Source organism: Alnus glutinosa, chromosome 13 (genome assembly GCF_958979055.1).
Source record: "Alnus glutinosa chromosome 13, dhAlnGlut1.1, whole genome shotgun sequence".
NCBI classification, from domain to species: domain Eukaryota; kingdom Viridiplantae; phylum Streptophyta; class Magnoliopsida; order Fagales; family Betulaceae; genus Alnus; species Alnus glutinosa.
The window spans coordinates 24940962-24956606 of record NC_084898.1 but is presented as its reverse complement, the minus strand read 5'-3'; the positions used below and the strand labels follow the sequence as shown (position 1 = coordinate 24956606).

General features: G+C 34.9%; 1 protein-coding gene, 1 long non-coding RNA gene and 1 pseudogene across 2 annotated transcripts; 1 reads left to right on the top strand and 2 right to left on the bottom strand.

Annotated features, from left to right (window-relative positions):
- Positions 1-8629: 8629 nt before the first annotated feature.
- LOC133853778 (paired amphipathic helix protein Sin3-like 3) lies at positions 8630-9801 on the bottom strand. Its single transcript, XM_062289806.1, has 3 exons — positions 9713-9801; positions 9473-9600; positions 8630-9370 (listed from the first exon to the last, which is right to left on the bottom strand). The coding sequence occupies exons 2-3, from the start codon at positions 9585-9587 to the stop codon at positions 8949-8951; spliced, it is 537 nt and encodes a 178-aa protein (XP_062145790.1). The 5' UTR covers positions 9588-9600; positions 9713-9801; the 3' UTR covers positions 8630-8948.
- Positions 9802-9883: 82 nt separating this feature from the next.
- LOC133854078 (uncharacterized) lies at positions 9884-10488 on the bottom strand. The gene is made up of 3 exons (XR_009896769.1): positions 10412-10488; positions 10040-10318; positions 9884-9963 (listed from the first exon to the last, which is right to left on the bottom strand). It is a non-coding gene; the product is annotated as an uncharacterized LOC133854078 (long non-coding RNA).
- Positions 10489-13502: 3014 nt separating this feature from the next.
- Positions 13503-14149, top strand: LOC133854008 (thaumatin-like protein; annotated as a pseudogene).
- The last annotated feature ends 1496 nt before the right edge of the window (positions 14150-15645 follow it).

Sequence of the window (15645 nt, the reverse complement as noted above, 5' to 3'; positions counted from 1 at the left end):
TTTTAAAAAAATATAACCAATTTGACACGTGTATCTAAATACACGTGTCAAAGTGTTTTGACACGAGTATTTAAAATACTCGTGTCAAACGGTTTGACACGTGTATCTTAATACACGTGTCAAAACACTTTGACACGTGTATTGAGATACACGTGTCAAATTTGACACGTGTATCTCAATACACGTGTCAACTTGTACACTTAATGTCGTGCACATTTGACACGCGTCTTACGCGTGTCAAAGTGCACGTGTCTAAATGTTTGACACGTGTACAGCACTGTACACGTGTCAAAATGCACGTGTCAAAGAAACCGGCCATGTCACGTTACTAGTCTGTGAGTCTGTCAACTCTACTAGACTACTACGTCGGAGGAAAGCTCTAGCTTTTAACAAGCACCACCTTGTTTGGAGAGTGCACCGGCCGCCACATGATCTCAAAGGGAGGCCCGCCCGGCCATCCCATATATGTTTTCCAGGGATCCGAATCCTTGGAGAATATTGATGGGAAGTTCTGAACAATCACAAAGTTTTGATCAGCGGCATCTTCATTGAAGAGTTCACTGCCACAAAAGCTCATCTCATTTCAACTTTGGTTGAAACAAATTAAACTGAAAGGAGAATGTGGAGGCCTATAGCATTTTTTTTTGTTATTTTGGCTAGCCTAATGAGAAGAATAACGCTACACTTTATACTCATTTATCATGTGCCGTGTGTTTTAAATAGTTTTTATTTTTATGCCAACTACTTAAAACACGTTAAATCGATCAACTGATATGACATGATCACTGTGATAAATGAATAGTGTGAAGAGTAGAATTGCTCTGGTTTGACAATGAACACACGGATTTGAATATTAATTATAAACCCTTAATTGACTCGATGTTCTTGTAGGGAACAATTTCCTCAATTAATTAGGGGCCCACAACATGTACGTCCTAATATTATCGATTATCATCCTTTAGCTTCCTGATCAGTTGATCAGAATGATTTTTGATAGTATGAACTTAAAAGCTTTTTGATAGTATGAACTTAAAAGCTTCCTAATTAGTTGATCAGAATGATTTTTGATGGTATGAACTTAAACAATTCGTTTCTTTTTCCCATTTTCCACGGGGGATTGAATTGAAGGAGGCCGATCTTTATGGATGTATATATTCATAATGAGCTCGTGGGACCGAACGTATTACGTTAATTAATAACAGAAATTGGCTACCGATCGAATTTACAGGCCTATGCATATCATCTAAGTGGATTGGCTACCGAGTTACGTACCCACCCAGCCTTTATTGCCATTTTCTACAAGGAATACTCCCCCAAAACTAACCCATTATTAATTTTTGGGTTAAATACCTTACACATATATGTAGTTTAAAACTTTATTTTTTACTCCTTCAATTTTTATTTTTATTTTTCAAACGTGGTATCTGTGCTATGTGAAAAGATGGAGATGGTACCTCCGTCAATTTTTCCATTCAAAACTGACGGATTTCCACGTCAGCGACACGTGGTACCATTAAAAATTCCTACACGTGGCTACACAAATTTTTTCATTTTTTTTTTAAAAAAATTAAAGCCTTTTTTTTAAAAAAATAAATAAATAATAAAAATATTTAGGGGTGGTTCAGCTAGCTAGCCACCCCTAAGCACCTAAGGGTGGTTCGGCCACCCCCATGGGCCAAAACCTCCCTTTTTTTTTTGTTACTTTGGCCCATGGGGGTGGCTTAATCACTCCCATAGGCCACGGAGGTGGTTCGGCCACCCCAGAGTGCCAAACTAATTTTTTGGCACTCGGGGGGTGGCCGAACCAACCCCAAGCCAAATGGGGGTGGGCAGCCACCCTCATGTGGCCCAAAAGCCACCCCTATTTCTTTTTTTCTTTTTCTTTTTTTAAAAGGCTTAAATTTAAAAAAAAAAAAAAAAATGTATAGCCATGTGTTGTAATTTCAATAGTGTTACATGTCGCTTACGTGTAAATCTGTAAGTTTTGGACGAAAAAATTGACAGAGATACCATCTCCATCTTTTCGTACAGCATACATACCACGTATGAAAAAAATAAAAACTGAAGGGGCCGGGTAAAAAAAGTTTTAAACTACAAGGAACAAAGAGGGATTTAACCCTTAATTTTCACTTGTCAAATGGTTCGAGGAAGCAAAGAAATTAATTAAAGAACAATTTTTTTACAATGATGATGAAACTTATGTGTCATAATCAACAAGCACAGTGAACACAGAATTCCCAAGGGATTTTTTTTCCTAATCAAAAACATGGGAAGGGGCAACTAGCGTAGCTACCGTTCTTAGGCGTTATCATAGGGCTTTTGATTCATCCTTTGTAGAATGTTCAGTTTGAGCCATAACTGCTGCCTAGACAGCAAGCCCGTCACCACAACCCCACCAAGGCGCTAATTGGTAAAGCCCCTTGCTGAGTAGTATCTAGTTCATGCAACTACTACCGCAAATAGATTCAAACATGCGACCACTAAGCAGAAGAGAAAAGGGGATCGAACCGGAATTTCAAAGGCACTTTGCTTTCTTTGCAATCTTTTTAACCCTGTATGATTGTTTTTTTTTTTTTTTCATCCCTCCACTCTTCTATTTTACCTTATTAAATACCAAAAATAGAGAGACACATCATTCCTTCAAAGTCCTTGTAAAGTGATAGAATTTATCTCTTTTTTTATAGCAAAAAACCCATTAATTTGGGATTTCTCTTTAGAAAAAGCAGAGGAAAATGGATGTGTTGGCTTCAGAATGTGTTGGGGATACAATTAACCCTAAAGACACGTGGATTCTGAAGACATCTCGAAGTTACGTCTCGGACATTCGTTCCGACCCAGCAAAGATGTCTAGGTATAAAAACGTCTCGGTCTTAACATTCCAGGTGACGGTAAAAAATATCCCGAGATCTCCTAGTCTGATCGGAGCGAACATATCTCGGATATTTATACCCCGGAGGTTGGGCAGAAACTACAAGACTATACAGGAAGTTTGAGTTGCAATTCGGTATAGAAGAGTATCTCGATATGATAACCTCTCGGTGTGATAACACCTCCGTGTGACAACACTTCAAATACAGTCACCTCGGTATGATAACATCTCGGCCTTACACAACCCTGTTATGGTGCAGCGATATCCCAAGATCTCAAAGTCGGAGCGAATACATCTCGGATATCATCACCTCGGAGGTTGGCTGAAGTATGCCACAGTTGTCTTAGAATGCGATAATGATAGAATCCCAGAAGATCAAGGATAAGCCACAATTCCATAATTAATGGGATAAGGTAGTTATTGATGCGGAATTAAGATTAAAGAGGTACAAACGCAATCAACTTCGGACTCTACAATCTCATTCGAATTTCATGAAGATAAGAATAAAGATCAACCAAGCTAGGACTCAAACTCCTAATCCAACTAGGCGTCAAGAATTTTGGTAAGACCGCAAGTCCGGCCTATAAATAAGACCGTCGCACCAGGTATGAAACACGAATTCTCTGAGCTCTTGAGATTGAGATTGAAAATACTCTTCAGAAAATTGATTTGAACTGACTTAGGCATCGAAGTGGGCGTAGTCGGTACCCCCAACGAGTTGTTTGTTCTTTTTGCAGGATTGAAGTGGTAGATCAGAACCCAGCAGCAAATCACCAGGCGACACGTCACCATACCAAAAACTGTACCAACAGAATGCAATAGCGCGCGGGCGTGACTACGGTTTAACTTTGTACTTGGAACAATCTCCAAATAGTGGGTTTATTGGAAAATTGGTTTTTGTGATGAGAATAAAGAAAAAATGGTTTAGTTGGAGCCTTAGGCAACTGCCTAAGTCGCCTAAGACTCTAGCCGCCCATGATCGATCAACTGATCGATATGATATAATCGCTCTGATAAATTGATGGTGTGAAGAGTAGAATTTTTTAGTTTGACAATAAATGCACGTATTTGAATATTAATTAAATTCCTTTAATTGACTTGATGCTCTTGTAGAGAACAATTTCCTCGATTAGGGATCAGAATGATTTTTGATAGAATGAACTTAAACTTCGTTTCTTTTTCCATTTTCCACCGGGGGATGAATTGACTTAAGAGGCCGGCCGATATATATGTGTGTGTGTTCATGCATGTATACATTCGATCATAATGATCAGCTCGTGGGACCGAATGATTGAATTACAATCGCTCCTGGCCGAAAAGAAACTAACTGCTTATTCTAGAAAAACTGAAAAAACGGCATATTTGTATTCATATATAAGGAGATAGCGTGGGACCGGAATTCCACTTTCATGTAACACGACGAACACGAGGGGGAGCCGGAACCAGAACTCAAATGCCAGTTGCCAATCAGTAGTACTATGAAATAAAAGTGTAATTTAATTATTAAACTGTCGCTACCAAAAGAACGTGCATGCACCGACCAATATTATTATTGGTAGCGACAGTTTTATAAATTATGTTATTGGGTTTTTCCAGTGAAACTCTTCAGTCAGCCGGTCCCACGCACGCTGATTAATGCATATGACTACATATATTTACGAAGAAATTAAAGTGACGTCAATTTTTAATCAGCGGCTAATTAATCCTTTAATTAATTAAGTACGTAACTCAAGCAGGCCGGCCAGCAGCAATGTGAATGTGTGTCGAGCTAGGGCTTAATTCTATGCTACAGAAGAAAAAAAGCGCGCTAGGATCATGTACGTGCTGGGTTATAGATTGGATATATATATATATATATATATATATATAGCCTCATCTTTAGTTATTCTATGGTAATTTAAGAATTTAAGTTTATGGTAATCTATGGAATACAATTCTTCAAATTTTAATCATCGGTTTTTAAATTTAATGAATAATGATTGAGACTTTACCATATCGACCTTATCATGCACATTCAAAATAGAGGAATGCTATATATATATATATATATAGTATTCTCTCATCCTTTATTTCTCCTATGTTCTATTATTATTATTATTATTTTAAGTTGTGAATCCTACAAATTTAATGGTTGATTATTAAAATATGAAAATGGAGAAGTATAGGAAAAGGATGCATGAGAGAATACTAAATATAACATTTCTCTTCAAAATATGTATTGATATTATAAATGATGATAAGGTGATAAGTATGGAATTATTAAAAGTAAAAAATGTACTTGATGCCCGTTAATATAACAAAAATCTTAATCTTTATTTGAATTTCAAGTTAAATTAAAAGTCATGTTTTAAAAAATATCTATTAAAAGTCATGATCAGTAGAATATGTCTAAAAACTTTAGAAAAAGTTGATCACTCGTAGAAAATAATAGCGACTAATTATTTGGGTCCGTAAAACCAGCTGCAACATGTCGGGTTTGTGATTTTTTTTTTTTTTTTCTTCGTCGTCGTTGTGATCATGGACGTTATTGGTTTTTGGAGTGAGAAATTCTTCTTGCACATTTTGTATTTGCACTTTATACACAATGTGTACGTGTCATGCAGATTTTTTTAAAAATAAAAAATAAAATAAAATAAAATAAGAGCCACACACTTTGTGTACAGGGTGTGTAGACAAAATGTGCCAGAAGAATTACTCTTTGGTTTTTTCCTCCAAACTCTTCATTCGGTCCCTGCATGTGGACCCTGTGTACATGTGTGTACCTACACACACAAAAACAAAATAAAATAAAAAATGAAACTTAATTCTCAATTAAGTGGCCAAGTCGTCCTTTAAATATTTATTTCTCCCCTGCCCTGCCCTAAGCAGGCGATCGAGCAGCTTGCTGATTAATGTGTGTCTAGGGCTTCATAGGGAAGCGTTTCTTCATACTCCTAGCTAAGATCATCTGATCATGAGGTGTGTTACAGATTTGAGATATGTGGTTCCACCGCTAATAAGCATCATCTTTATGGTCGTAGACAGGAACATGGGATCAACTGATGATCATCAAATCCTTGTTAATCCTGTTTTGATGATGGCCTACTATCTGTTTCTTGCCATTGTTACGCTCATCTTTCTTTCCACCTCCGTCAACCTCCCTCTCACCGTGGAACCCATCTGTTTGTTGAAGGCAGATTTCTCGGCTCCCTTGACTCTTTCTTTCTTCGCCTCCCTCATTTTCCCGCCCTCACTTTTCTGGCTTGTGTTTCCCATGCTCCTAATCGTGTCTCCTTGGTATACACTGTTTTCGGCTCAGTTGAAACACTTTATGTGTTGGTTTTATGATACTCTCCAAACTATTCCTGCTTTTAATATCATCTGCGTCCTTGGACATCAAGAAGAATCAGACGAACCACTACCTCCTCCTCCTCCTCCTCAAGTTGAAATTGAAGTCATCGATTGAAAGTCATCAAGGGAGCAATGTACGTGTAATATAGATCGAACATGTACATGAGTCCTTTTTATAATATATATTATGGTGCGTATAATTGTGTTCGCATGCAGTAGTAATGAAAGGAGATATGGAGAAACTTTCTATTACTTGTCAGAGGGGAAGGTTACGAGTGCTTAATTAGATGAAGAAAAAGAGAGAGAGAGAGAGAGAGAGAGAGAGAGAGAGAGAGAGAGAGAGAGAGAGAGAGAGAGAGAGAGAGAGAGAGCTTATGTATGTGTCTTTTTCTTTTGGGTATTTTAATGAAACATAAAATTATGAATTTTTATTTGAGTATGTTGTGTACGTACAGCGATAGAATTAGAATTTCGGTTTAAAGAGGTCAAATTTGAAGAGAACTGAATTCAAATTCATTAAAAATATTAAGTAATATAACTAGTAAAATAAATAAACAATTCAACAAAATTTAATTGTCTATTAAAACATGTGAATCATATAACTTGTAATTTATTCCGTTGTCCTAGCTCTAAGATTTTTCATATTTCGAAATTGTTATATGATTCCTTCATTGTTTATAGTTTTGTTTATAGTATATGTAACCAAACAATCATTCATTGTAGATATATTTTTTTTTCTTTTTTACTTTTTTTTTTCTTTGTAAGGGTATGAAGAGAAATACTGCTCTTACAGTGAACTAAATGATTATATACTCACGTGTTAATTGTACTGTCCAGGGGACGAAGAGAGGCATAGAGAGTGTGAAACAAATATATCATTTGTACCATGTAACCAAACAATTATTCATTGTGGATATATCTTTCTTTTTTATCTTTGTAAGGGTAGAGAAATACTGCTCTTACAGTTAACTAAATGATTATATACTGTTAATTGTACTGTCCAGTGTCCAGGGGATGAAGAGAGGCATAGATCGAGAGTGTCAAACAAATAAAAAATTGTCATATGTAGAGGAGATGTGATAGCTTATCCAGGGGATGTGATAAATTATCCTAGCAATAGAATGTGACTTTAGCTTGAATATTGAGCTGGTGCAACACTCTTATATGTCTCTCTCCATTTTCTTATTTCACACTCTCTCGTCTCTTCTCATCCAAAATAATATTAAAAGAAAATAAAGAGTAAAATAGATAATCTATTACAATGTGTATAGAAAAATGAATAGCTAAAATAAAAATTTATGTTTTTTCAATAGTTATTTTAGGAATTATGATCTCTTACAATTTCAAAAAAAATTATAAATTCTCAAATTACTTAATTTAAGCTGTTTTAGGCATTGAAACACGTGTAAAATGTCACCTATAAAAATGTGACATGTTATCGAGGCAGTTAGAAATTATTTCCCTCCCCAAAGCCTTCATTTTCACTTTTGCAGAGATGAAGTGCCTATAGACAAGCCAGCCTTTTTTTATTAACTACGAATATAAATAATTTTCATATTTATATATTTATTTTTTGAAAGCTCTAGAATATTTTTCATTTAAAAAGTAAAGGCAAACACCACTAAAAGTCTACAATAATTAAATCTCATGCAACAATTTCATAATATGAAAACTCGTTGAGAAAAACTGAATAAATTAACCGGATGCATGAAAATATAATTATATGTCACGTTTATATGTTTTAAATGATATTTAATTGTCTTCTCTATATATAAACTAAAATCCTTACTAGGCTACTAAATGACCACCGCTATCATCCGTCTTTGTTTGGGATCAAGATCCCCCACATTTTTTTTTTAAAAAAAAAATTCTAGATTCTCTAATTATGTTAATTTAGGTTGTTTCATGTATCGAACAGTATGAAAAATCACTACAAAAAAAATGACACTTCCTGGCATTTAAAAAATGCCAGGAATGCATCAATAAATGCCAGGAAACAAGTTCCTGACATTTGATTCCTGGCAGTTGCATCTACCACAATTGCAGTGTCTGGAAATGTATAGTTACTGGCATATGTGATATATGCCAGAATATCTTGGCACAAAAATTATTGCCAGGATTCAACCAACAAGCGCCAGGAAATAATTCCTGGCGCATTGTTGCACCCTCTGGCGCATGCCCATGCGCCAAAGGGTGCAACAAACCCACTGGCGCATGCCCATGCGCCAGGAAGCATTTTGTTTTGGGCATGCGCCAGTTTTATTTAATATATTAAAAAAATTGGTTATACGGTAATTTGTATTTTTCTGGCCAGTAATTTGTATTTTTCTGGCTAGTGCAGGGTTAGTAAAACTATAACATTCTTCAGAAACAAACAATTAAAGAATATATGAGCTAAGAAGTTATCTGGTGCAAACAAATGTCATAAAATTGACTCAACATGAATTAAATTAGGATTCAGCATCACTTCATTCGATTCAAAAAATCCAACAGACTCGATCAAACAAAAAAGACAAGCATCAGTCATTGCCACCCAACCCTAAACATTTTGACAACCAACCACCACTTGATCACGACACAGGTTTTCCCCCTTTACATCCACCAAAATGCCAAAGGCATCCAAGCTCTTACTTCCAAAGCTATGTCACAGTAATACTACATATGAAATGATCAGGAATGATAAACTTTGACTACCACGATAGAGATAGGCCCTGCAGACTTAGAATCACCCACAACATTCCTTAACTCTTCACCAGTGTACTACTCTCGCTGGCAGCACAACCCAATTCACCACTCCAAGCACCAGCATTGTCAAAACATAACACATCTGACTCATTTCCATAGGCTGGAAGTGGAGCAAGCTTATTCCCACCATCTGCCCATGCACCACGGCCAGTGCCTCTGATATTCTGCTCAACATGTGAAACCATTTCCTTGAATTTGTGTCCTGTTGCTTGTAACAGAAGCTACGATGGTCAAGTGATATGTGATAGCTCTTAGAATAAATTTCAGCCCAGACTTCATTAAAATCAGAACGACACCTAGCCCACTCTTGTTTCTGCTTCAAGCGCGTTAGTATAACTGGCAAAGCAAGAAGATTCTTCTTCAACACATCCATCACATCAAGCCCATGGTCACCATATAAACGTTCAATGCACCTGAGATTCAGTGCTGCAAGAAACACACAAGGAATATCCTATCAGAAAAACGTCTGAGGAATGAGCTACATAACACATCTCCTGGAATTTTGTTGGTTATTAATCAAGCTATAACCTGTGAAGTGTTCCTTGATACGAATTGGACCACCTGTTTTCAATGTATTATTGTTGATTTTTTCCAATAGTTCTTCTACACGCTTGGTTGTTCCATTCACAGACTCTAACAACATGTCCAGTTCGAACCTGACAGCAGGATTGCAAAAAGGTCACTAACTGCGATACTACTGCAATTAATTCAAGCAAATTGATAGTGATGTGGGGGAAAAAAGAGGTGAAAAACAGGGAATGTATTAACCCCTGATAGAGCTCCAACCCAATACATGTACCACTAACTACACTGAATCAAGGATTCATGTAGGGAAAATCCTGCTGAGTGCACAGATTTCTCTTAGCCTCTGAATCTTCAACCTTCAAGAAGAAACTAGCATCAATGTAATTAACGTGATTCCTTGGAAAAAGATATGTGTCTACATTTCCTACCATACACTTTTCAGCATCTTTCATAAATAGAATGAAAGGTGAGCTTCTGCTTTCGCTAGTTACAACCTGAGAAAAATATGTTATTAAGTCATCAAGAAGATGATGAAAAAAAGAAGCACAAAACAGGGAGAAAAAAAGCTACCTCAAACAAAGTGTTAATAAGTAACTTGTCCAAGTCTTCCGAGCCCGTGTCCAAACGAAGATCAGTAACTGTGTGTGCGTATGTGTGTGTGTGTGTGTGTGTGTGTGAGAGAGAGAGAGAGAGAGAGAGAGAGAGAGAGATTCAATATAGAGCAATATCCCCTAAAATAACAAACATCATACACAAATCTTGATAAACTAATTACTTAAACAAATTCATAAACAAATTCACAAATTCATAGATGATGGCTTAAGGCCCATCCAACTACTTTCTCTGCACCTGCAATACAATACAAATATATTAAAAGGTTAAAATAAAACATACTAAAACTGGCAAACCATCTTGTCTAGATATTAATAAAATAGAGCATACTTTCATTTGTAAGTGTTTGGTCCTTAATGCATAATGTCTCAAGTCCTTCACATTCCATCCCACTCCGACCAAGAACCTACACATATTAACCGTAAACATTAGTATCATTTGCAGAAACCCCATTTTCAACCATAGACCAATGCACAAAGTTCAACACAGTAACACTCATGCAGAATGCTCCCTGTGCATTCCACATACTAATTAACACCTAAACAAGGTTTTCAAAATTCAACTTTTGTATCACTTACTAGAAATGTTAACTGACTAATGTACCTATCTATCAAGTGATTTTAAACTAAGTATTAAAAGCAACTACAATGCTTGATGCTCTAATATGTAAGTAGCGAAAATTACTCACAGTCAGCAGGTGATTTAGATTTCCTTTCATTTTGAGGGCCATACACAATTGAAACATTGAGTGCCTTTTGCCTTTTTGACTTTGTCGGCAGATTATAATAGATGAAATATCTGAAGTTGGTAACAAATAGTGATGCGTTAAAGCAAAAAAAAAAAAAAAAAAAAAAAAAAAAAAAAAAAAAAAAAAAAAACAGAAAAAGGGAGCAACGTACTGTATCATCTTGAGTTGATTTCCAAAAAAAAATAAAAAATGAAACATTGAGTGCCTTTTGCCTTTTTGACTTTGTCGCCAGATTATAATAGATGAAATATCTGAAGTTGGTAACAAATAGTGATGCGTTAAAGCAAAAAAAAAAAAAAAAAGCCGAAAATCAAAGCTAACACCCGTATATATACAGAGCAAACACCCAATCTATGTAAACCCAAAACAAACTATACAACGAAATCATGTCCAAATGCCAAGCAACAGGGACTATAACCCCTTTTGTTCTAATGTTTATAAAACATGTGCATCTTCTATGTATAACGAAAAATTAACCAAAACAAACGAACCCAATCCAAACGAAAATATAGGGGTTTTCACAAATGAGCTAGCCTCCAACAATTGTTACACCTAATTGAACTAAAATCCACTACATTCACTAAACAAATTCAACCGTATTCACTAAACGAAAATATAGGGGTTTTCATAAGTTGAAAATCTACCGAAGAATCCATGCACAGAAAATTGAAGCTAAAGAAACACACCTACTGATTAGAGGGAGGCGAGCTGGTGGGCTGGCGGCGTCGATCAAAGATGGTGGAGCGGATTTCAGGAGGAGATTTGTGAGAGAGCAGTAGTGAAATTTTTTGGTGAGAGACAGATATATGCATTTATATAAGAAAACTGATATATACTTGATCGAAAAGAGACCACCATTATATTCTGGCAATTCTTATTTCATTAATGGCATAAGAATTTATGCCAGGCTTTTTAATAAAATTTTCTGGCATATTTTAAATATGCCAGCAACCTTTTGCAAAGCTGGCGTTTTTTATAAACACCAGCATTTAAAATGCCATTAATGTCATTTTTTTTTTTTTTTAGTGAATGCTACCTATAAAGAAATGTAACATGTTAATAATGAGAATTTAAAATATATTTATCCGGTTCTTACACTTTATTGTCGTAGAAAATCTTTGAGCAAATAGCTATTTTTTGGTTTAATAAAGAAAAAACTTCTCTTCAAAAGTGAATAAAAAGCTTTTTAAAATGATTTTTCTTTTTTTTTGCCTTAATAATATGTCATATCTTTAATACGTAGCATTTTTTACATAATTCAATGTAGAAAAAGACTTAAATTTACATAATTTAAAATTATAAAAGATCCTAATTCATTCTAGAAACATCAATTTCTGAATGACTTTTGGGATGGGCCAATAAAATTCATGAATTACAAAGGTCCAAGAAAGTTTCCAACTTTTCGGCTGCGGAAACTTGCGCATATAATATATGCATGGTCCTTTTTTTTTTCAATGAATTTTTTGTTTTCTCGTGAAGGCCAAGGGGAATCCAAGGCAAATTATGTTAAAAAACGAACATAATGCTTCAAAAAGGGCTTTATCCTGTTTTATTTATTTATTTTCATGCATGTTGGGGGGAGGGGGGTTGTTTTATTATATTCTACATTAAGCGTGCGGGAAAAATTAAAAAAACCTACCAACACACCCATTGTGCACTCATTCCCTCACAAGGGCGGAGCCAAGGGGGGTCGAGAGGGGGCAAGTGCCCCCTCTCAACCCACAAAAATTTTTCTTACAGCTGATAAAATTTTCTTCAATACCCTTGTTGCCCACCCTAAACCAACCACAAGAGACATAGACATTACCAGTGTGGGCAAGCAGCAGACAACATTTTACTGTTTCAATTTGCAGATTTTTTTACTGTTTTAGACTTTTAGTTTCAGAGTTTTAAGAAAGTTAGGTTTAGGAAAATGGCTCATGAAGAAGAAGATCCAAGCTGTGCGTTTTAGCTGTGTTTTAGTTGTTCTTAGACGCCCCGTTTCATTAAAGACACTGACTCGTGGAGATGAAAAGGACACGCTCCATTTCAGCATGAGTAATGTGGGTCCGACAGAAAAGGTTTAAAAAGTTAAAACTTTTTTTTTACCTTGGCTATCTTTTGAGTTTTGACTTTTTTGACTCTTCTTTTTTTCTTCTGCGTTTTAAGGTACCCAACTGGCCAACCTTAAGTTCCTTAACTCTGTTGGGGTGAATTTAATAAATTTTTGAAAAGGTGATAATTATGGTAATATACATAAATATATATAATTTTTTTTTTAAAAAAAAACGTATGATTTGAGAACTAATTTATGTTTTTTTTAATGCTTATAGCTAATGTGTGAAAATATAAATTACATTTAAATGAATTAAATTATTTATGAATTTTGTTAGTTATATTTTTTAATATTTGTAATCGATTTTTTTTTATTTTTTAAATAAAAAACAAACTCTTTTAATCTTGCCCCATGTGGGTCGATATTCTGGCTCCGCCACTGTTCCCTCATATGGGGTGAAGCTCATTATATGTGGCCCCACCCCATGTGAGGAGAGAATGTATAATAAGCATGTTGGTGGTGTTTTTGTAACACTTCTCTAAGCATCCAGAGACGACAACCCAAGTTTTGTTTTGAAAATTACGTCTATCACTTTTATCGGCGCCACATCAGTTATTTTGAATTACCCAAGTCTTGTCATGAAAATTCTGTCGATCACTTTTACCCATGCAGCTAGATTTGACATAACCAACAACTGCCCCTTCACAGTTTGGGCTGGGACGGTATCCAGTGGCGGCAGGCAACTCAACTAAGGTGAAAACATAGGGCCTAGATGTTAATGACGAAACTACAAGGTTTGCATTTGGCCTCAAACATGGTGTAATTTCGATGGTTCCGAACGTGACAATTACCAGACCGGTGTCTACGGTGGGCTTCTCCAATGCCAAGCCTATATATGGTGTACCCCCAAACACCCTTGCCGAATTCGAACTTAACTAATTTAACAACTTGGACTTCTTCAACATCTCTCTTGTTGATGGGTTTAATGTTGCTATGGATTTTAGTCCCACATCTAATGGTTGCACCCATGGTATAAAATGTACTGCTGATATCAACCGATAGTGCCCCAGTGTGTTGAAGGCCTTTGGCAATTGTAACAACTCATGTACGGTGTTCAAAATCAATCAAATATTGCTGCAATATTGGAAGGTGTGGACCTACAAACTATTCCAAATTTTTTAAAAATCGTTGCCCCGATGCTTATAGTTACCCTATGGATGACCAAACAAGAACATTTACATGCCCTGGTGAGACTAACTACAAGGTCGTCTTTTGCCCCCCTTAACACAAGCACATTCATTTTTCACTTTTCTTCTCTCCTCATTTGTCGTTAGTATGGGTTGTTTAAAACTAACAAAAAAATAATATTTAGTTGAAATAGATAAATATTTGGAGAGTTTAGTGTATGGAGTTTGTTAAAAGTGATAGATAAAATAACAAAAATAGATTGTTTAACTAAAATATAGAAAAAAAAATTGGAGAGCTCACTAGGGATATTACTCTAAGGAGTTAGTTCAAGTGGTAAGAGTCTTGGTTTTGGTGGCATCATCATCAAGTATAAAGTTTGAAATTTTTTTTGGTATAAACGATTATTAGAGCCATGCACACCCGCTAGCAAAGCTGGAGTCTTATAGGATCCATGTAAAGGGAGTGCTTTGCTTGCACGAATCCAGACTTTGTCCGACGGGGATCGGTATACAAAGTGACACTGTTTTGGAGGGTTTTCGTCATATTTTTTTTTCAAAAAGTATAATTAAGTTTTGAGAAAAGTACACATAACCTCTTCAAACTACTACCATATTGTCAATGTCCCCCCCCCCCCCCCCCCCCCCAAAAAAAAAAATTACCAATTGTATCAATGTACCTCTCCTAAACTACCAAAAAATATCAACGTCCTCCTAATGATAAAAAATACCCATCATAAAATTATTAAATTAAAATAAAAAACTATAAAAATTATTAAAAAACTATAAAATAACAAAATTTATACAAAATAATAATAATAATAATACTAATAATAATAAAATTAAAAACTAGTTTTCCTTTTTAAAATAAAAAATAAAAAATTGTTATTATAATTTTCAGTTACTTTTTGGTTTTTTTTTATATTGTTTTTTTTTTATTTGGAATTAAATATCTTATTGGTACTCGAGTTTTAAGCTTTTTTAAATTTAGTATTTGAGTTTATGGATAAAAACTACTTTGGTACTTCTGTTACATTTTTCGTCTAAATATTAACGGTCTGCCACGTGGCACTATATAAAAAATAAATAAAAAAAATCTTTAAAAATTATTATTTTAAAAATTATTTTTTATATTCCTTTTAAAAAAAATTATTATTTTAATATTTTTAATTAATTTTTAATTTTTAATTTTTTTTATATAGTACCATATGTCAACCTTATCGGTTGACACATGGCGTGTAACACCCCGTATTTTAAGATATTGAATAAAATATCTTAAAATATGATTTAAGACTTAGTAATAAGGCAAAAGAATAAATATGAATATTTATGAAAATAAATATTCATTTATTAAGAAGTGTTTATAGTTTTAGTTTAATAAAAGTTTAAACAGACTTTAAACTTTGGAATAACGAAAATATAGTCAAACGAACTCTGTTTTAGTCGATTCAAAAGCCAGAACGCTCGTCTCAAAGTCTTCTAACTACTTTCCGAATTTCATAATTTTTGGACTCCATTTAGTATCCGAAAACATCCGCGAAAAATTATACCTCTGAATAGGACGAAAATTCAATTATGATTAATGGGCTCATTTTAA

What these genes read in the sequence shown, in the direction of transcription:
- LOC133853778 (XM_062289806.1), bottom strand. Translation starts at nt 9,587, where the DNA reads ATGTTGTTAGAGTCTGTGAATGGAACAACCAAGCGTGTAGAAGAACTA. An exon ending in TATCAAGGAACACTTCACAG is followed by an intron (nt 9,371 to 9,472) that starts GTTATAGCTTGA and finishes TGTTTCTTGCAG; the next exon opens with CACTGAATCTCAGGTGCATT.